This window comes from Stenella coeruleoalba (genome assembly GCF_951394435.1).
Source record: "Stenella coeruleoalba genome assembly, chromosome: 7".
Taxonomy (NCBI): domain Eukaryota; kingdom Metazoa; phylum Chordata; class Mammalia; order Artiodactyla; family Delphinidae; genus Stenella; species Stenella coeruleoalba.
Window position 1 is genome coordinate 102,695,521 of NC_137153.1, and position 22,666 is coordinate 102,718,186.

The window sequence follows — 22,666 nt, forward strand, 5'->3', positions numbered from 1 at the left end:
TGAGACAGTGCGTACACAGTTCATAGCACAGTGCCTGGTATTCAGTAGGTGCTCTTGCTATGCTGGCTGGTTCCCAGTCTCAGCTTCTACTCCTCAACAGAGACTTGCCAAGGCTGTAGGCTGCCTGGCCCCCTTGATCCTGGGTCGGTCACAATCAGAGACCAGGCCACTTCCTCCTCACTGGGGTGGCCGCTGGGATGTGGCACGCGTGCACTGGTGTTCCTCAGTTTTCTTGTGTTTTAGGCTTAGCTCCTCCTGATCTGGGGAAGAAGTTCTTTCTGCCTCAGCTTCAGAGTTTGCCGGCTCTGGAGAGTGTTGGCAACAGCCTTCTCAACGCCCTGGGGAGTCTCTCCACCTTCAGTTGGGGGGTGAGGGGGACAATTTGAGTGACTGAAGGTAGGCTGGGTTTCTGGCGCTGGTTGCCGCAGGGCTGCGGCTTCGCTGACTGACCCTTGAAGGGCCCGAGGGTTTGGGGCCTGGCTTCCGGGCCATGCCAAGATATATGGGCAGCCCGGGCAGGCAACAGCTGGATGCGTCTTCAAATCAAAACTCTTTAAACGTGTGCTTAATGGAGAAGCTCTGTGTTGGGCGTGAGGAGGGAAAAGACGGAGGGCCTGACCGCTGGGACGGCCTCAGGATTGCCCCCTCACCTGGGAGCGGGCCCTGCCCAGCTGTCACACCCCACTTGGCCCACGCTCCTTGAAAGGCACTTAGTAACCACTTTTTGTTAGGCAGGCCCCTTGGGGAGGATGCCCAACCTTCCCTACCCCCATCACACCCACTGGAAGAGTCATAGCAGCTCATTCCTTCTAGTCGCTTGCAGCAAGCTTCCTGAGAGAAGTTCCCGTAAATAGGATTTTCTCCAGCCCCGTATGGTTCCAGGAGTGCTTCAGCAAAAAACAAAACCTTAACCACCGGGCCCAGGTGGCTGTCCAACCGGCACAGGCCATCCACCTGCACTCAGCTCCATCAGGTCCTGGCTGCCTCCGAGGTGACCGTGAACCTCCTTGCCAAGGGCTGGGCCACAGCCCTTTTACTAGGCTTGCTGTCCTCCAGGGGAGAGAGAAGAGGGAAGGCCAAGCAGACCTTGGACACTGGCTTCTTGCTTTGGTCAAGCAGAACACTTCTGCCTGAAATCTGTTTTGAGCCCTCACTGAGGAGCGTGCCTTTTTTTTTTTTAATGCCTTTTCGTTGTTCTGAGACTGTTCCGCCTTCTGCTGCAGAATGGAAACCGATGCCTAAGCCACTCCTTGTCTGCCCAACTCCAGTGCCTCTCTGGGGAAAGAGGGCTTTGCAAGGCAGCTCCCCAAACTCCTGTGCTGCCACTTCTCAACCCTGTTCCTTTCAGCGGTGTTTGCTGACACTTGGAATGTGGGATTCTTCAAACATCTCAAAAAATGCAAAAGTTCTTCCCCAATTTGCAAAACATGATAAATGTGATATGCCCTGAACATGAAATGCTTCTGGGGAAAGACAGAGGGAATTGGAGGAAGATGGATTCAAACAAAGGACAGTAGAGAGGCAGGTGTGCCACTCCCTGCTGTGTGACCTTTGGCAACCGCTTCCCGCCATGGCGGTCCCATCTATGCATTGGTCAGGTGGCTCTTCGCAGCTCTTCAAGCTTTGTGATTCTCATGAAAGTTGAGGACCTAGAGTCGTCCAGTTATCCAAGATTTCTGTATAACTTGATTGCCTGTGAAGTGCGCTGCCCTTAGGGGCCAGGTCTACTCCCCTCCTGTCGGGGGAGAGGGGCAGACATAGGCTTTCTGTGCTGTGTCTGAGGTGCCTGTGACCTTGGGTTGCAGTGTTGGGGTCCCGGCTGGGGCAAGGACACAGCGAGGCAGGCAGCAGCCGACTGCATCCCGTCTCTGGGGCTCCACTGCCTTTCTCCGGCTCACTCCTGGCTGACCATGGCAGGTGGAAGGCTGCTGCAGGTGGGCCTGCGTGCTCCCTCTTTCTGTAGAAGTAAGTGGCCGGCTTCCTCTCCTCTCCCAGCTTCCTTTTTCTCACCACCCCGTTCTTCCTCATCAGCATTCTGCCCCGTTTCTTGCTTCATCGTCTATCCCTGGAGGGAAACTACCTGTCTTCTTTCACCTGGGACAACTTCTACTAAACTCCCTGCCATGGGGAACGCTGCCATGCTGCTAATGTAGAATAACTCACAGATGGTCCTACCTGTGACTGTTAAGGCTAAGCTAATAGGGAGAGATAAATGCATATTGTGTTGGTTATTCAATCAAATATAGAAATAAATGCCTGCTCTGGGCCAGACACTAGTTTAGGTCCTTTATGGGGGCGGGCGGAGGGCTCTTGGCTGTACATTCATTGTCAGTGAACCTCCACGAGCTCCCACCACATGCACAGCGCTGGCCTGGGCAATGGACCTTTCTCGGGGTGCACCCTGAGCTCAGTGCTGGGAATGCACGGGTGAATCTGTCATATTCTTTCCTTGGGAAATTGCGGTCCAGCAGTGGAGACCGATCTGCCCACAGACAGTTCAAAAATAAACATAGCGAGTGATATGGGAGGCGTGAGCTCTTACCGCTCTGTGACCTCAGGTGAGGCACCGAGGCTCTCTGAGACTCAAGATTTTCATTAGTAAAGTAGATGGATGAACAGGGTTCTCGTGAGGATTAGACTCATGTAATGCGCTTAGCAAAGTGGCACACCAGAAGAACTCTGTGAATTATTATTATTATTAAAGTTATGTCTATATAGGAAGATTTGTCTAGTGACCTTGTTTATTGAAGCTGAATGCTGCCGCTTTGAGCACATGTGACGACTGCTCCATGTCACTTCCTGGTAGCCACCTGCTGTATTCCTGGGACCAGGCAGGGAAACTGAGGCCTCCTGGGTGTGCCCTGGCTGTAAGACTTCTCCCAGGTGTGATACCAAGGTGCGTGCCACCTCGTCATCTCCACTAGGGCGGCTAGAGATGGGGCCCTGGAGATGCCAGGGTCTATCTGAGCACCGTAGAAAGCAGCAGGGGCAGGTCCTGGAGTCAGGCAGCCCTGGCCCGAGTCGACAGCGAGCTAATTCCAGTTCTGTCTGGTTCCACAGAAACTGCACCCTTATGGCTCTCTCCAGCAGGAGATGGGGCCGGCCAACTCAACCAATGCTACCCAGGATAGAAGCTTTACCTCATCAGGACAGACTCTGATTGGCTGAGCAAACCCAAGGGCAGGACTCTGCTTCTGGCAACTTAACTCTTTCTTGGGCATCCCTTACCACACAGTAACCTCACCTCAACTGGACCCAAAACGGAGGACCAAGATGGTGGGCCTAGGGTCATCTGAAGGGAGTGGCCCCACGGGTGTGTGGACTGGCGTCAGAAGGACCACAGTGGTGTGAGAGGCCCTGTGGGCAGATGCAGACTGGCTCAGAAAGTCCCAAATGGAGAAGACCCAGAAGCTTATTCCCTACAAGGAAGAAGGAGGTGAAATAGCATCTGGGCTACCGGTGGTTCCAGTGCCTGCCTCAGGGGCAGCAGGAGAAGTTGGGAGAGGTCAGCCCTGATGGAGAACAATGCCAGGATCCGCTGCTGCCAGAAGATATCTCCACCCATTCACTCATTTTTCATCTGAACTCATGCGTTCATTCCTTCATTCATCAGATATTTTTAGGGCGTCTACTTTATGCCAGGTTCTGGGCTAGGAGCTGGAGATACTATGGAGAACGAGAGGGACATGGTCTCTGCGCTTATCAAGGTTTCAGTCTCAGTAGGGGAGAGAGCATTACATAAACACCAACACACACACACGGGGTTACACACTGTGATCATCTATGGAGGAAAAGAAAGGATTCCTTTAAGAGAGAATATTATTAGAGATTGCTGTGTGTGGGTGTGGGGTGGGAGAGGGGAAGAGCATAACCTTTAAGCCAAGGAAGGAGTTAGCCAGTCAAGGACTTTGGAAAGGATTTTCCAGACAGATGGAGCAGCCTGCGAAGAGTACCTGAGCTAGCAAGGAGCAGGATGTGCTGGAGGAACGGAGCCCAGGCCGCTGGAGCTGGAGCTTAGTGAGGGGGAAGACCAAGTAGGTGGGGGCCAGATCGTACAGGGCTTTGGTGGTTAATGTATTGACTGCATTTGAGACACAGTGGGAAGCCATTGAAGGCTTTTGAGAAAGGGAGTCACAGACTCTCAGGGACATTTCTAGACGATGAGAGAACCCAAGGAGGGGCCCAAGTGGGTGTGAGGAGATCAGTTTTTTTTTTGAGGGGGGGTCCCTTCAGTCCTCCAGGTGATGGGTGATGGTGGCCCGTCCTGGATGATGTCTGGGGAGGCGAGTATGTGAATGCCCAGACCCTCGGGTAGGGGAGGCTCTGCGATGAGAAGAGAGAGTTTCCTGTCCCTCCACTGCTCTCACCCTCATCCTCCACTGTGTCTCACTCTTTCAGCGGATGCATGTAAGGATGGGGCCTTCCTCACAGAGCCCCCTCCTGGTGAGGCCTGGGTAGGGACCAGTGCTGAGTTCTGAGAATGTCCCTGGGAGTTGGGAGTTATGGGTGCTTCAGCTGGCCAAGGTGGTCAAGTTCACAGCCCCCCAGCCTCAGCAGGGGTGGCCTGTGCTGTCCCTCCATCCTGTGAACACAGCCCTCTGGAAACTGACTGGGTTTGCTTTCTGCAGAGCTCCTGAGGGTCGGGGACTGGGGCTAAGGGAGGCTCAGCACACTTAGAGGAGGCCGTCCTGCCATGAGGCTGACAAAGGCCTACGTGGGGGCAGCGATTAGAGCGCAGCCTGCTCACTGCTGCTGCATCTTCTGGTGCAGCCCAGCGTTGGGCAGCTTTCACACCCTTCTCTAACTGCGCAGACATAGCTCACACACAAAGGGTATGTGTAGGATCAGGGTCATTTGCATAGAAAGGGGGTCAGAGAGGCTGGACTTCAGTTTAGAGAAGTCCCCTTGGAGCTTGGACACTCCGTGTTGTGTCTTTTAAGAGCTTCTCCGTGTCTTTAGAGAGGGGTCTTGTGCCCTGGTGAGTTTGCTCAGCTGCTTTGGCTACTTGACCCCTAAGAAGGGTGGCCCAGAAGAGAATTTGCCCCTTACCTCCCACGGATCACCCCTCCTCCCAGCCTAGGAAAGATCAGACACGTCGCATCAGTAATCTAACAGGGGATCAGCCCAGTGTCCTGCCCAGCAGGGGAATAGCCTGGGCCTGAAGTGGGACAAGTGATCTGCAGTGTCTATCAGCCGAGACTCCGCCTGCAGGGTTAATTCTGAGCGGCTGAGCAGCTGAGTCTGCACAGACACAAGCTGCACCATGACTTCATTTGATTCCCTTTTACAAAATGACATTAAGGGGAGTGTGAGGCGCAGGAGAATTGCCTGTCTGGGAAGACAGCGAGCTTTTCTCTCCCGGACCTGGGGACCTACCTCTGTCCACCAGACAGGTGCAGAGGACGGGGGAGCTCTGGCAGCAGGGAAACGGAGACTCGGAACACGGCACTTAGCCCTGGGGACGGCACTTTCCTCTGGCTTGTCCCAACAAGCTGCTGAGTGGAGCGGAAGCTCCCGTCAGGGTCCTAGACCTGGCTGGCTGCTGGGAAAGCAGACATCAGCTCCTGGAGGGCCCTGGACCCATCTTCCCAGTGACTGTTGTGAGCCACAGCGCCATTGCTGCTCTGCCTCTCAAATCGATGAGACAATTAATTTGGCTCCACGGGCTCGAGAAGATGAAATATGACCGGGTGGCCACTGCTCCTCAGAGGCCCAGTCCATCCCAGACGTCCAGGATGATGAACGCATCGAAATCGCATTTGAGAGTCATAATCACGGGAAACATGGCCGAGCCCCTCCCTCCACATAAATCACGCTAAGAAGCTCACACAATGGTCTCTTTCCTGATGGGCCAATTGTCTTGGTGTGTGTCTCGGGGCGAGCTGGGAGCATGGGAGCACAACCATTTATTGTTGAAAAGGCCATCTGTGCGATTTGAATACAAAGTGATTCTTTAAGTTCCCCACACATCCTTTGATCCCATTTTTTTGTTTTCTTATTGTCTCAGGCTCTGGGTCTGTTGAAACTCCCAGTCTCTCCTGGAAGCAGTCATGCTCTGGTCTCTGCCGCCTGGGTCCTTTGGCCCTTTGGGAGTTGGAACCTGTCGGAAATAATGATGACATTTATTTATGTATGCCTTTTTTTTTTTATTATTCTTTAGTTTAAATTCTTGTTTCATAAATTCTGCCACCAAAGCCTGAATTTCTCATACACGGCACCAAGAGCGTTCTGCAGATTGAAGGTGTGGGCAATTTCACAATGTGGGAGGGCTGCCCACAGCGAGAGCACGGGCTTCAGAGATGGCAACTGGGATCCCCAGGCATTATCTCCCTTAGGCCTCCCAGCAGCCTTGTTCTATGGATGGAAGGAACTAAGACTCAGAGAAGTTAAGTGATTTATCCAAGGTCACATAACTGGTAAGAGACCGAGCTAGTCCTCAAGCCAAGGCCTTGCAACCTAATCCGTTGCTCTTTCCAAATGAAAGGTTTGCCTCTTAGGAGTGGAAGTAAGAGAAATCAATCATCTCCTCCAGGAAGAGCCAGGAGGAAGATATCCTGCATGCAGAAATCGTGGCCCTTTAAGCTCTAGACGGGATGCTTTAGGACTAATAAAAATGAGATGCCTTATTCTCTACACAGTGGAGAATAAACTTTGAGTTCATATGGCCCAGGGGTGGCCCAGGCTGACAAGATGAATAGCTTCACACAAGATTTAAGAGGTCTGATGTGAAAGACAAGGTGGAAGTCCTGAAGACAGGCTCTCAGCAGCACTGGGATGGTGGGGTTACCCCATCCCCCTTTTGAGTCTGGCATTCAAGAGGACCAGCAGCACAGTCTTGGGGTACCTGGCCGCAATGAACAGCGGCCGAAGGCAGAAAGGGATGGCTCAGGTTCAGGCCCAGATGCACTGAGCATGAGTACAGGAAGGAGGCCTTTGACCTCTGCCCTGTTGAGGGTGAGGAGAGAGCCTACTCCAGGTTTTGGGCCCAGATTTTGCCAGTTGACTGACTTGGAATCTCAACCCTAAGTAACTGGGTGTCAAATGGACTAGATTTCAGATATTCTCCACCCGCCGCCACCCCCCCCAACCCACCCACCCCCGCCAAACACCTGTTTTCCAGTCTCTCCAGCTCTCCGCCCTCCCCTCCTCGCTGCCCGTCTGGCTGCGGAGAGACTGCCTTCTTCCCACCTTCCTCTTGGCCTCAGTCATCTTCCTATCTTTTTTTGTTCTTAAGGAAGATAGCACAACCTTACCCTCTATCTTGTCTTGACCTCATCTTTCTTCAAGCCTTTCTCTGCATAGGGCCACTGTCCTCCAAACTGTTCCCAGATCCTTGGTTTAAGAGTAGAATAATAACAGTAGGTAATTTATAAGTGAGCGCTTAGGCCGTGAACCTGGAGCAATGCCAGGCTCTTCACCTACATCGTCTCTTTAATCCTCACTGCAGCTTCGTGAGGTTCTTTGTGCTCCTTACACATTTACTCTCATTATACCCAATTGATATAGGTAAGGACGCTGAGTCTTTGAGAAGAAACTTGCCCAAGGTCACACAGCCAGTGGGTGGCTTGGATTGGAACCTGGGTGCCCAGCTCCAGAGCACTGGCTTTGGATTGCTCTGCTCTCCTGCTTTTCAGCAGTCACGGACCATCCAAGCTGGGAGGGGTGGGGAAGCTGAGCAGTCGCACTTCCCGCTCCAAGACCATCGTGGGAGGCCATGGTCCCAGCCTGCTTCTTAAGGCTCGCCCTCTGTCCTCCTGCTTTGTGCCCACAGCTCGGCCGTATTGGATTATTTTCCTTCTCTGAATTCCCCACGCGTGTTCGTGTGTAGGCTATTTCTTCTGCCTGATGCCGCCTGCCCTCCTCTGCTGTTCCTGACACATACAGCCCTCAGCCTTCAAGCCTCCCCTGAGACACCTTTCTCAGACGTGCATCCGAAGTCACCGCTTCCCCCTCTGTATTCCACAGTATTTTGTTCATCTTTAGCACAGTGAGTTAGGCAGGTATGTCTCACCTGCAAGACCGTGAGCTCCTTGGGAGCCAGTGGAGGTCAAAGTTTATTTCTTGCTGATTCTATTACTGCCTGGTCCTTGGTAGGTGCTCAGGAGATGTTGTAGAATTGGATTGGGCCATGCAGTTCAAGCCTCTCACGTTTTGGAATCTAGACGAGGAAACTGAGGCTCAAAAAGGGGAAGTGACCTGGCCAGGTTCATGGGACAAGGTAGTGGCAGAGCCAGGACTAGAACTCGGGTCTCCTGCCTTTCTTGGCTCAGAGCTTTTTCCATTGCACCTCGGCTTTGTAAGACCAGAGCCTGGATCCCCACTTGATCTTAAGCAATCTAATCTGGCCAGACTCACTTCAGGGTTATAGATGCCACCATATCCACACTGACTTCTGGGCATCCTCAGAGGGAAGGAGACCCTTCTGAGACCCAGAACTGCTCCTATGGTTCTCTTCCCTGGGTTTGTGGAGCTCCCTTCTCACTGAGCTCCTTGCCTTCAGAGAAAACCAGAGTAGGATTCTGAAGATCTTGGTTCAAATACTGATTTTGCTTGTAATTCACTGAGTGACTTTGGGCAAATTACTTCACTTCTCTGATCATTTGTTTCTTTACCACGAAAAATGAGGGAGTTGAATTTAGGTGATCTCCAGGAGTCATCCTCAAAGCCTCAGGACTCTAATAACAGGTTAAAAGAAAAAAGAAATCAGACATTTTGGTCTTCACATTGAAACAAGAGTGTATGTGTGTGAATATATGCAAATGTTGTACGTGGTTAATATTCATCATGTACTTGAGACAAATAAGTATAAGTATGAACCTTATACAGGAAGGGGTCCTCATCACAGGCACTCAGACTGTAAGCACAGCCCTGCTCCCTCCCACCCAAATGTGCCTCCTTCAGGCTCCCCCCCCCAGGGAAAGTGGCAAGGAGCTTTCAAACCTAGAATCTTCCCCTGGCCCTTCTTTTTTCCTGCTCACTGAACTCTTGTTTTAACTTCACATATACAGGTATACACTTAGGTTCTTTAATCGGACTCCTGGTCTATGGCATAAAGCTAACTTTCAGTGGAAGTAGTGAGAATCTGTGTGCAGTGCCTTTAGTTTCCAGCGTGGTCAGAAGTCTCCTTCAGACTCTTCCCCAGAAGTTGCCACAGACTTTTTCATTGCCTTTAATGTATATCTTCTTTTGCTCAAACACTACTCAGGGTAAATTTTCTAAAACAGTGTCTTTTAAACGTTAGTCGTTTTCCATTTTGGTTAAATTCTATCACAATATAGGTTTCTGCTGTTTCTCCTCGTGGGAGAAAAGTAAGTGTTCAGTAGGCTAGCCTAGGAAGCTGACCACCATTTATAACACAATTTTCAATGGGAAAATGCATTCTGAGACCCATCATCAACTCTCAGATGATTTGGGAATACAGCTCAACACACACCACAAAGCAGAGGATATAATATTTGTTTCACGAGTGACTAGAATTTTGATAGAACCACAGAATCTTTGAGTGTGGAACTGAAAAGCCTCCTCCCTCCCTCACCAGGATCAATCGATTAACAAGCTGATTTGTAGAAACCAAGACCAAGAGAGGGGCAAGAACTTGGCCAGGGGCACATAGTTGGTGCCAGAGCTGGAACTAGGACCCACCGCTCAGCGCTCCCCTTCCGCGGCCTTTGAAGAGTCTGCCAGGTTGGGGACGGGGCGGGGCACAGACTGTCCTAGAGACGCTTGTCATCTCACTCGGCTGTGTTGTCATTAGAAAAAGTAAGTCATCACTTTGGGCTGTCTAATGGAAATAGTGAGAAATAGCCCTGCTAATGGTGTGGGGAGAGGTTGTCTAGTCGGCTGGCTTGTCTATAAATTCCCCACGCGTTCTTGCTGGAGCAGAATGAATGGGGCTGCTGTGTTTTACCTGGAGCTCTGAGTAGGGCAGGGCTGGCGGAGACGCTCCCAGTTCTAAAAATAGTAGTGGGATTGGAGCTGAGGGGAAGAGGAAGGGGCTCCTTCGGGAGCTGGGTGGGACGCCTCACCCCCTTCCTCTTCCTGCTGGGCCCTCTGTGAGGAAGCGCCGTGGATTCAGAGAATTTAGATCTGGGAGGGTCCTGGAGCCACCAGCCGTCACGGCCCCTCCTCACACAGAAGAGGAGACCCTGGAGGCCCGCAGTAGGGAAAGGACTCCGTCCCCAGCCCAGGGGGAAGGTCCCAGATGGCAGGCTGTTTTCCTCCTGCTTTTAGCAAGGCGGCAGCAGGCCGGGCGAGGTTTTCTCTCCCTGCCACTGGGAGCGCACAGGGCCTGGGAACTCCTGGGGCCGGATGTGGTTAGGCTTCCTGAATGTCGCCCAGCAGGCGAGGAGTCCCTGGCTAGTCTGCCCTGAGCCCTGACCTCAGCCAACTGGCCTGCCAGCGCCACGCCTTCCCCTTGCCGTTGTCCCCACCCTTGCTGATTTGTCCTTCTGTCGCCCCCTAGACTGTGTGCAGGGAGGGAGGACCAGGGCCCGCATAGAACCAGCCTGCAGGACAGAGGGCCTAGTGCCTTGGGACCTTTCTCTGCCCATCCCCAGGAACAAGCAGGGGCAGCTAAGGTAGAGGCAGGGGCCTGATTCAGAGGTAGGCAGGCCAGGGGTCAAATCCCAGCTCTGCTTCTCACTAGCTGTGGGATTACTGGCACGTTACCTAGCCTCTGTCAAATGAGACAAGGACATCTCTCTCACAGGGTTCTCCTCAGGAGTAAGGGGAATGGTCTGTGCAAAGTGCCTGGTATGTAGTAGGTACAGACAGCCCTCCGTATCTGCGGGTTCCGCTTCCACAGATTTAACCAACCGCAGATAGGAAAAAAAACCCAAAAACATTCCAGAAAGTTCCAAAAAGCAAAACTTGAATTTGCTGAGCTGGTGACTATTTACATAGTATTTCCGTCGTACAACTAGTTACATGGCATTTACATTGTATTAGTATTGTAGGTAATCTAGAGATGATTGAAAGTATATGGGAGGGATGTGTGTAGGTTCTATGCAAACACTATGCCAGTTCATATAAGTGACTTGAGCATCCCTGGATTTTGGTATCTGCTGGAGGTCCTGGAACCACCCACCTCCCACCACACAGGATACCAAGGGACGACTGTGCTTAGTGGCAGCTGCTATTGCTAGATCAAGCGTGAACATGTGCTTGACTCTGCAGCCCCCTTCCTTGGCCCTCCACCCATGAGGGCATGGCAGGTGTGGGGTTTTTTGTTTTATGAATGCAGTTGACTTTTGTTATATTGTTACAAAAGTAATTCATGTTTATTATGAAGAAAACATTTAGTACAGTTGAAACAGGAGAAGGAAATGTTCACCCTTCATCCCAACACCCAGAGATAACCACTGTTAACATTTTGGGGTGTATCCTGTCAGGCATTTGTTTATACACACATATACGTTTGTGTGTATAAACAAATTGCAAATTGGGGTTGCCCATGCACACAGTTTTCTGAGTTGCTTTTTTCCATTTAACAATGTAGTGTATCCACGTTTCCATGTCAATAAATGTGCTTCTACAACATCATTTTTAGTGCCTATAGAGTATTTCATTGTGTAGATGAAACAGGTTTTATTTTTAAAAATCTTCAGTAGGTCAACATTTAGGTTGTTGCCAATATTTCATTGTTACAAAAACCTGAGATAAAAATCTTTATAGCTATATCCCCAGCATCCAGTGTACATCTTTGACCCACCACAAATACTTGTTGATAAATGAACGTTTTGTTAGAATAAATTCCTGCTACTAGAATTTCCAGATGAAAGGGTATATATTTGTAAAAAAGGCTCTTGATACCTATTGCCAAATTACTCTCCAGAATGATTGTACCAATTTATAATCCCAGTTAAGATTGACCAATTCATCCTGCTTTGCCCCAGACTCTCCCTTTTTAACATGAAAAATCTTGCTTCCTGGGAAACCCCTCAGTCCCAAGCAAATTGATACAGTCTGGGTAAGAGACCATTTCCCCACACACTCGCCAACACTGTGCATTGTTACATTTTTTAGGAGGTTCATTTCTTTGAGTACTAGAGATGTTGGATGTTTACATGCCTTTCAGTTATTTACGTTACCTCTTTTGTGAGTAGCTTGTTCAGATCTTTTGCCCATTTTTCTGTTGGGCTGTTTATAGTTTATTAATTCACAAGAGCTCTTTATAAAATAAGGATATCTGTATATTAACCTTTTATTTTTTTAAACTATAGATGTTTCTGATTTATGGGTAGTCATATCTGTAAATTGCTTTGGTGGCAGCTTTATTGAAGTATTATTCACAAATCATACAATTTATCCATTTAAAGTGTACAACTCAATGGTTTTTTAGTATATTTACGGACTCGTGCAACCATCACCACAGTCAATTTTAGAACATTTTCATTATTTCCAAAAGAAACCATACCCTTTAGCTATCACCCACCCATTCCCCCATCTCCTCCAGACCTACACAACCACTAATCCACTTTCTGTCTCTATAGATTTGTTCTAGACATTTCCTATAAATGGAATCATGTAATATTAAGTCTTTTATGACTGGCTTCCTTCATTTAGCGTGAGGTTTTCAAGGTTTATCCATGTTGCAGCATGTATCAGGACCTTATTCCTCTTATGGTGGAATAATATTCCATTGTACGGCTATACCACATTTTATTTATTCAGTCATCTGTTGATGAATCTTTGGGTTGTTTCCACCTTTGGACTATTATGAATAATGCTGCCGTAAATGTTTGTGTACAAGTTTTTGTGTGGACGTATGTTTTCATTTCTTTTGAGTATATACATAGGAGTAGAATTCCTGGATCAAATGGTAACTCTTTTGAACTTTCTGAGGAGCTGCTAGAATCTTTTCCAAAGTAGCTTCATGATTTTACCTTCCCACCATCAGCGTACAAGTATTCCGATTTCTCCACATTCTCTCTAACACTTATTTTCCTGTTTTTTTAAAACCATAGCCATCCTAGTGGTTGTGAAATAGCATCTCATGGTGGTTTTGAATTGTGTTTTTCTGATGACTAATATCATATTTATAAATTTAAAAAAATATTATTTTGCCCTTAGTGTTGTGGTATCCACCCCAGGGTTATACAATATTCACTTCCCCCCACACCTTGAACTTTATGGTTTTATTTTTCAACTTTTAACATTCAGTCTATCTGGAATTTACTTTGGTATATGGTGTGAGCAAAAATGCTTTTCATTCTTTCCAAACAGTTATTTGCTCCAGTGCTTTCACATTATGTTAGGATAAGTATCCTCTCATTACACTTTTTAAAAAAGAATCCTTTTCTCACATATTTGTTCTTTTATTTTTTTTAACATCTTTATTGGAGTATAATTGCTTTACGTTGGTGTGTTAGTTTCTGCTTTATAACAAAGTGAATCAGTTATATGTCTACGTATGTCCCCATATCTCTTCCTTCTTGCATCTCCCTCCCTCCCACCCTCCCTATCCCACCCTTCTAGGTGGTCACAAAGCACCGAGCTCATCTCCCTGTGCTATGCAGCTGCTTCCCACTAGCTATCTATTTTACATTTGGTAGTGTATATATGTCCATGCCTCTCTTTCGCTTTCTCACAGCTTACCCTTCCCCCTCCCCATATCCTCAAGTCCATTCTCTAGTAGGTCTGTGTCTTTATTCCTGTCTTACCCCTAGGTTCTTCATGACATTTTTTTTTTAATTCCATATATATGTGTTAGTATACGGTATTTGTCTTTCTCTTTCTGACTTACTTCACTCTGTATGATAGACTCTAGGTCTATCCACCTCATTACAAATAGCTCGATTTCGTTTCCTCTTATGGCTGAGTTGTATTCCATTGTATACATGTGCCACATCTTTATCCATTCATCCGATGATGGACACTTAGGTTGTCTCCATCTCCAGGTTATTGTAAATAGAGCTGCAATGAACATTTTGGTACATGACTCTTTTTGAATTATGGTTTTCTCAGGGTACATGACCAGTAGTGGGATTGCTGGGTCATATGGTAGTTCTATTTGTAGTTTTTTAAGGAACCTCCATACTGTTCTCCGTAGTGGCTGTATCAATTTACATTCCCACCAGCATTGCAAGAGGGTTCCCTTTTCTCCACACCCTCTCCAGCATTTATTGTTTGTAGATTTTTTGATGATGGCCATTCTGACTGATGTGAGATGATATCTCATTGTAGTTTTGATTTGCATTTCTCTAATGATTAATGAATATTTGTTCTTTTAAATGCAATTCAATATAATTTTATTAAGTCCCCACCTCCTCCCTGCCTCTCCCCACCAAATCTCATTGAGATTTGCATTGTAATTACATTTAAAAATATACATCAAAAAGGGGAGTTTTGAAGTCTATACAACACTGTCTTCCCATCCAGCAATAGAATTATGTCTCTTCATTTATGCAAATCTTCTTTTAAGATTTCTGAAGTAAAGTTTTGAAAAAAAAATTTCCATACTGGTCTTGCACATTTGTTGTTAAACTTATTTGAGGAAATTGAAAAATTTTATTTATATTACAAATGGGAATATTTATTTATTTGCATTACATATATTCCTTGATATACTTGTACAAAACTTGTACAAATATATCCTAAACATTGCTGAGCTGAATAAAATAAAGAAAATCTCCCATTCTCCAAGCCCTTTCCCCATTGATAGCCACTGCTGTAAGTTTGGTGTGTTCCTCCAAGTATTTTTTCCATACACATAAACTTAGTATATCATATAAACCTTTCACATCAGTCTTAAAGTTCTCCCTCTTTCTTTTTACTTAAAAAAATTTGTAAATTAATTTTTATTGGAGTATAGTTGATTTACAATGCTGTGTTAGTTTCTGCTGTACAGAAAAGTGAATCAGTTATACATATACATCTATCCCCTCTTTTTTAGATTTCCTTCCCATTTAGGTCACCACAGAGCACTGAGTAGAGTTCCCTGAGCTATGCAGTAGGTTCTCATTAGTTATCTCATTAGTTATCTATTTTATACATAGTAGTGTATATATGTCAATCCCAGTCTCCCAGTTCATCCCACCCCCAACCCCCTTGGTATCCATAAGTTCTCTACATCTGTGTCTCTATTTCTGCTTTGCAAATAAGTTCATCTGTATCATTTTTCTAGGTTCCACATATAAGCAATAGTATATATGACATTTGTCTTCCTCTTTCTGACTTACTTCACCCTGTATGACAGTCTCTAGATCTATCCATATCTCTGCAAATGGCACTGTTTTGTTCCTTTTTAGGGCTGAGTAATATTCCATTGTATATATGTAGCACATCTTCTTTATCCATTCCTCTGTTGTTGGACGTTTAGGTTGCTTCCATGTCCTGGCTATTGTAAATAGTGCTTCAATGAACATTGGAGTGTATGTATCTTTTTGAATTATGTTTTTCTCTGGGTATATGACCAGGAGTGGGATTGCTGGGTCATATGGTAATTGTATTTTTAGTGTTTTGAGGAACGTCTATACTGTTCTCCATAGTGGCTGTATATAATTATTTGATTATTAGTGAGGTTGGGCTTCTTCTTACATTTATTAGCCATTTATATTTCTTCTTCGGCTCATCAGTTCATATCATTTGCCCAGTTTTCTACTGGGGCATTTGTTTTATTTGTAATATTAGAATATTAACCGTTTGCTTATTATGTAGGTTACAAATATTTTTTCCAGTTTATTATTTATCTTTTAACTTTATTTATAGTATCTTTTATCATTCAGAAGTTAACATTTTTTAATAATCAAATATTTTTGTAGTCAAGTCTGTTTTTTGAGGGTAGGGGGCTATACTTTCTGAGGCCTTTTCCTCTCCAAAATTATAACGAATATTCTTCTGTATACTTTTCCAGTACTTTTAACCTTTTATGTTTTACATTCATATTTATTTTATTTTATTTTTTGCAGTATGCGGGCCTCTCACTGTTGTGGCCTCTCCCGTTGTGGAGCACAGGCTCCAGAAGCGCAGGCTCAGCAGCCTTGGCTCATGGGCCTAGCCGTTCCGCGGCATGTGGGATCTTCCCGGACTGGGGCACGAACCCATATCCCCTGCATTGGCAGGCGGACTCTCAACCACTGTGCCACCAGGGAAGCCCTACATTCATATTTTTAATTCATCTGCACTTTATCTAGTGCCTGGTGTCAGATGGAACTCTCACTAATTTTTTCCCCAAGTGGTTGACCAATTTTTCCAAACCTATTTTTTTTTAAATGAAAGCTTCTTTCTTTCTTTCTTTCTTTCTTTCTTTCTTTCTTTCTTTCTTTCTTTCTTTCTTTCTTTCTTTCTTTCTTTCTTTCTTTCTTCCTTCCTTCCTTCCTTCCTTCCTTCCTTCTTTCCTTCCTTCGTTCCTTCCTTCGTTCCTTCCTTCCTTCCTTCCTTCGTTCCTTCCTTTCGTTTTCGTTTCTGTGCGAGGGCTTTCTCTAGTTGCAGCGAGTGGGGGCCACTCTTCATCGCAGTGCGCGGGCCTCTCACTGTCACGGCTTCTCGTTGCAGAGCACAACCTCCAGATGCGCAGGCTCAGTAGTTGTGGCTCACGGGCCTAGTTGCTCCGCGGCATGTGGGATCTTCCCAGACCAGGGCTCGAACCCATGTCGCCTGCATTGGCAGGCAGATTCTTAACCACTGCACCACCAGGGAAGCCCCAAACCTATTTTTTTGAGTTATCCTTCCTTTACTCATTTATCATAGACCAAATTTCCACACATTGGTGGGTTGATTTTTGAATTCGCTTGTTTCCCTCATTTATTCGTCTATTTCTACATCATACTGAGACTTAATCACTGTAGCTTCATAATATGTTTTAGTAGTATTAAACATCCCAAGGCTAACTTCTCATTATTCTTCTGTAAAATTTCCTCTGAAGTTACACACCCTAATTCTAGGCTGCTGGTGATTTTACCCATATCTCTTTAACCAACGTATTTCAATATCAAGAATGACACCCCCAAAACCTACAAACAATAAATGCTGGAGAGGATGTGGAGAAGAGGGAACCCTCTTGCACTGTTGGTGGGAATGTAAATTGATACAGCCACTATGGAGAACAGATGGAAGTTCCTTAAAAAACTACAAATAGAACTACCATACGACCCAGCAATCCCACTACTGAGCATATACCCTGAGAAAACCATAATTCAAAAAGAGTCATGGGGCTTCCCTGGTGGCGCAGTCGTTGAGAGTCCGCCTGCTGATGCAGGGGACACGGGGTTTGTGCCCCGGTCCGGGAAGATCCCACATGCCGCGGAGCGGCTGGGCCTGTGAGCCATGGCCGCTGAGCCTGTGCGTCCGGAGCCTGTGCTCCGCAACTGGAGAGGCCACAGCAGTGAGAGGCCCACATACCGCAAAAAAAAAAAAAAAAAAAAAAAAGAGTCATGTACCAAAATGGTCATTGCAGCTCTATTTACAATAGCCAGGACATGGAAGCAACCTAAGTGTCCATCAACAGATGAATGGATAAAGAAGATGTGGCACATATATACAATGGGATATTACTCAGCCATAAAAAGAAACGAAACTGAGTTATTTGTAGTGAGGTGGATGGACCTAGAGTCAGTCATACAGAGTGAAGTAAGTCAGAAAGAGAAAAACAAATACCATATGCTAACACATATATATGGAATCTAAATAAAATAAAATGGTTCTGAAGAACCTAGGGGGCAAGACAGGAATAAAGACACAGACTTAGAGAATGGACTTGAGGACACGGGGAGGGGGAAGGGTAAGCTGGGTCGAAGTGAGAGAGTGGCATGGACATACATACACTACCAGATGTAAAATAGATAGCTAGTGGGAAGCAGCTGCATAGCACAGGGAGATCAGCTCGGTGCTTTGTGACCGCCTGGAGGGGTGGAATAGGGAGGGTGGGAGGGAGACGCAAGAAGGAGGAGATATGGGGATATATGTTTATGTATAGCTGATTTACTTTGTTATAAAGCAGAAATAACACACCATTGTAAAGCAATTATACTCCAATAAAGATGTTAAAAAAAAAAAGAATGACACCAGATCTATAACAGCATGTCCTCATGTCCTACAACCCATAATAAGCTGGCCCATACTTCTCTTTGCTCTTCTCCATGACTCCTAGGTATTGCTGAAATCATCTGAAATTTTATTTCTGATTGTTATTATTCTTAAACATTAGTTCTATTGCATTTTGAGAATCATTTACTTAAAATTGCATTTAACTTATCAATTATGTCATCTGTAGTTAAGTGTATAAATGTTTCTGGCTTCATTGCTTGCCAGTGTCTTGTATCCCACAGCATCTTTTTCTTGACTTCTAGATTTTGATTCATTTTGGTTTGGAGAGCTTTCTTGAGTAAATTTTTCAGAAAGGATCTGTGGGTGGCATACTTTCTTAGTCTTTGTAAGTCTGAAAATATTTGCCCTCATGTTTGAGTCATCTTTTGCCTGAGTAGTGAATTCTAGGTTAATAGTCCTTCTCCCCCAGAAACCTGAGAGAAAGGCTCTATTGTCCCAGCATTTGGTGGTGTAAGAAGTGCAGTACTCACTTGATTTGCTAAAGTTTCTTTATGGAAGCAAGCAGGATTTCTCTTTCTAGTCTTTGGAATTTAGAAATTTCCCCAGATTATTTCTAGTTGTTTGCTCTCTTTTGGTAATTTTTCCTGGTACTAACTAGGTAAGCCTTTTTGGTCTGAAGACCCAAGTCTTCCCTTAGTTCAAGGAAATTTTTTACTGATTTTTGGAATAATTTATTTTCTATGTTTTAAAATTTCCTCTTTTTGGATTTCCTACTACAAATAATAATAATAATACCACCTAATATTTATCAAATGTACTTTCCTTCTGCTGTAATATGCAATCTGCTTAACACTGTTGTTATTATTCCCATTTTATAGGTGAAGAAACAAAGGAACAGAGAGGTTAAATAGACTGTACAAGGTCTCACAGCTAGGAGGTATAGTCCATGATCCAAACCCAGGCATCTGGCTTCAGAACCTGTGTTCTTAGCTACTGAGCTATACTCCCTGCCTGTCAGAACCAACCTCCAGACTTGACCCTGACCCTGACCTCGATACCCTTCAGTGCAAATTTGAGTGTTGACAGCTAGGGACTCTATAAGCAGTAGGAGAAAACATAGGGGTGCTAGAATGAAGGAGCCGAAAGAGATTGAGAAACTGAGGACCAGAGAGGAGCAGAGATCATCAGAGGTTCTCCAGTGAATTCGGAATTGGGAATTTTCCCCTCCCCCCTTTTCCCTCTGTTCAGCCGTGCTCTTCAGGCCTCATCTCTGTCCCTGGTACTACTGCATGGTCTCCTGGTGGATCTCCTGGTTCCTACTCCTGTTCCGTTAGTCACCCTCTAAACAGCAGCCAAGATGATTCTTCCTATAAAGCAGACCCGGTCACCTTCTCACCGCTGAATATTTGTTGAATGACTGCATGAATGAAAAAATAATTCCAGAGTACCTACTGTATGTCAGACACTGTGCTAAGCACTGGCGATTCAGGACACATTAGGCAAGAATCTTCCAGCTGCAAGTGACAAGAATCCAACTCAAATTAGCTTCAGGCAAGAAATGGAATTTATTGGATTTAGGAGGGTAGCCTCCAGGCATAGCTGGATTCGAGACCTTGAGCAATGTCACCAAGAGCTGGCTTCACCCGCTCTATCTCTTGGCTCTACCTGCTTATGTGTTGGCTCACTCCCTTAGTGATGGAAGATAGTTGCCAGAAATACCAGGATGAAGGCCTTACAGTTTGACTCCCTCAATCATTTCAGCAATAATCCTGGGTCTGAGTCTTATTGGTTCAAGCTGGACCATGTGCCTATCCCAGTCACTGAAGACAATAGGATGGGATAAAGTGATTGGCTGTGGCCTGGGTCACATGGCCATCCCTGGAGTGGGAGATGGGTCAGTTCCACGTGAATCACCTGGTTTGAGAGTGGGGGAAGGACGGGTGGTTCCTCAGATGGCAAAGAAGCACAGATAGAAGCTGGCCAGGCAAATGTCCTCTACTTTGTGGTTCATCAACCAACATAGTTCTCATCTCCATAGGGCTAATTACTAGTCTAGTGTGGTAGAGGACAATTGGAGGAAAGACACACCCCAACCAAGTATGAACAATATATAATGAAAAGATGACATTTGTGACAGAAGGCCCGGTGAGGGCACCTACTGGGAGGATCTGGTCAGGGATGTGAGGCAAGGGGCAGGAGCTGGGATGTAGGAAGGATCACTCTAGGTGAGGACCTTAAGGCAGACCAGTGTGCGTGGGGGCATGAGGGAGGGGAAAAGGAAGCACGAGGTGAGCTGGAGGAGTGTTCAGGGTCCGAGAGGCCGTGTAAGGAGTCTGAACTTTATCCTGGGGCGCTGGGAGCTCTGTGTTTGATGTGTGTCATAGAAAGCTCACAGCCTTGTTGATGAGAATGGCATAGAGGATGGCAAGGCGAGAGGCAGGGAGCAGTTAGGAGGCTGTTGCCCTCACCCTGGGAAGAGGTGCTGGTGCCTTGGACTAGGGTGCAGGGAGCAGGGATCGAGAGGTGAGAGATCCACATGATGTGGAGGGTGTGGGATCTGTGAGATCTGGTGAGTAGGTGGATGGGGGGAGAGTTTGGGATAGGGATGACGCCCATGAGTCTGGTTCAGGCAAACAGGCGATTGGTGGTGCCGTTTTCTGAGCTGGCAGCAGTGGAGAGGGAAACATTTGGGTGACAGGATCATGAGTCCCGCTGTAGGTGTGACTGCTATGTTAGAGGCCTAGTTAGTGAGTTCTCGTGGAAACAAGGACATTTTTGACCAGGGCTTCTTAAATCACCTGCGGTGAAGAGCCTTATACTTTTGTTAAAACACACACTGTATATGATATCTCATGCTGGTTTGACAGCACCCGAACTAGCCTTATAAGTATTCAATCAGACCCGTCCATTGTCTTGCACTTGGATGTCATGGCAATGTCAAGTTGCTACAGAAGTTTCCAAACACTCTTGATTTTGCTGCTTATCTTGTTGTAAACCAGTAACAAGCAGTTCATGGACCAGTGCATCCTGCAGACCACATGCTGGGTGGCACTGATCTCGTCCAACCCTAGCACCCATTTTAGAGACAGGGAAATTAAGGCCCAAGGAGGGGACTGGCCTTGCCCCAGGTCCTGCAGAAAACAGCAGCAAAGCCAGCATTTCAGTCCAGTCTTTCATCTGCTGACCCTCTGTTTTGGTGACCCGGCCTTACGCCCAACAGTCCAAGCAAGGGGTGAACTCGGGGGAGTCCGGGGGTGAACTGCATTTAGCGGCCAAGGTCACAGGGCTGACCTCCACATCTGTGCCGAACACTTCTCAGGAACTCCAGTAGTCAAGACGGCCTGACCCTGGAGCTGGCACAAGCACATTGGGTCGAGGATTGCTCCCAAGAGCCTGAAATCCCAGGCCAGTGAGTGGCTGGTTGGACCGGGGCCAGGAAAGGAGATGGTCGTGGCTCTTGGCCATCCTGTGCCACTGCAGCGCCCAAGGTCAGGATGATGCTTGGTGGCTGTGATGCGTGCCCCAGGCCAGCGACGGTTCTCAGGACCAGCTCTCCGGGGGGACTTTTGTCTACTGGCTTTTGCTGCACGTGGGCTTCCCCTGGCTGTCGTTGGGAGATGCAGTTCCCATGAGCAGATTGGGGATTGCCCCTGCTGCCTGAAGTTGCTGAGGAAGAGACACATGTGAAGGGCGGAGACATTTGGGGAACATGAATTAGGGCGGGAATACAGCTTAAGAGCATACACCTTGGTGCCATGCTGCCTATCTTGCCATTGCCTTTGCCATGCAACCTTTCTGTACCTTAGTTTTCCCATCTGTAGGATGGGGATGATGATAGTAGCCTGTTGCTCAATAAATGTTAGTGATTGTCAGCTATTAGTAGAACTGGGCACCATGTTAGGCTCTCATCTATTAGACCCTCAACAGATATTTTCACATTTAACATTACTCTTTTTTCTTTTTTTAAATACATTTATTTATTTATGGCTGCGTTGGGTCTTCATTGCTGCACGTGGGCTTCCTCTAGTTGCAGTGAGCAGGGGCTACTCTTCGTTGCGGTGCACGGGCTTCTCATTGCAGTGGCTTCTCTTGTTGCGGAGCACAGGCTCTAGGTGTGCGGGCTTCCATAGTTGTGGCTCGTGGGCTCTAGAGTGCAGGCTCAGTAGTTGTGGTGCACGGACTTAGTTGCTCCTCAGCATGTGGATCTTCCCGGACCAGGGCTCAAACCCGTGTCCCCTGCAGTGGCAGGTGGATTCTTAACCACTGCGCCACCAGGAAAGTCCTAACATTACTCTTTTCACCAACCCACTCAAGGTCAATTCTGTCCTTTGACAGATGATAGCAGCAACAATGACAACACAGCAACAGGCCCTCCATATGCACTATCTCATTTAGTCTTCCGCAGGGCCCATTGAGGCAGATGGTAATAGCCCCATTTTACAGATGTGGAAACCGAGACTCAGAGACATTAAAGCGACTTGCCGAAGATGACTCACACTCAGATTCTTTTAGGCTGCAAAGTCTGTGCTCTTTCTAAATACCACTGACAGAACCTAATCCTTTAGTGAGAGGACCTTGTGGGGCCTGGGACTGACTCTTGAAGGGGAGGAGTGAAACTGGGGCGCTACTGGACACCCATCTCTGGCCTCATTTTAGGGATGGAAGACTGAGACCAGTAAGG

General features: G+C 46.9%; 1 protein-coding gene across 6 annotated transcripts in view; it reads left to right on the top strand.

The window, feature by feature from the left end:
- Positions 1-22,666, top strand: part of RGS3 (regulator of G protein signaling 3) — a 129,160-nt gene that overhangs the window by 66,987 nt on the left and 39,507 nt on the right. Inside the window, exon 11 of one of the 6 annotated variants that reach the window (XM_079926690.1) lies at positions 3,061-3,526. The exons of 4 other annotated variants lie outside the window; for them this stretch is intronic. In XM_079926690.1, the coding sequence (XP_079782816.1) occupies positions 3,061-3,168 (108 nt within the window). In that variant the 3' untranslated portion in view covers positions 3,169-3,526. Of the gene's footprint in view, positions 1-3,060; positions 3,527-9,733; positions 9,760-22,666 lie in introns of those variants that run through there. One more of the 6 variants, XM_079926689.1, reaches the window with a different exon arrangement.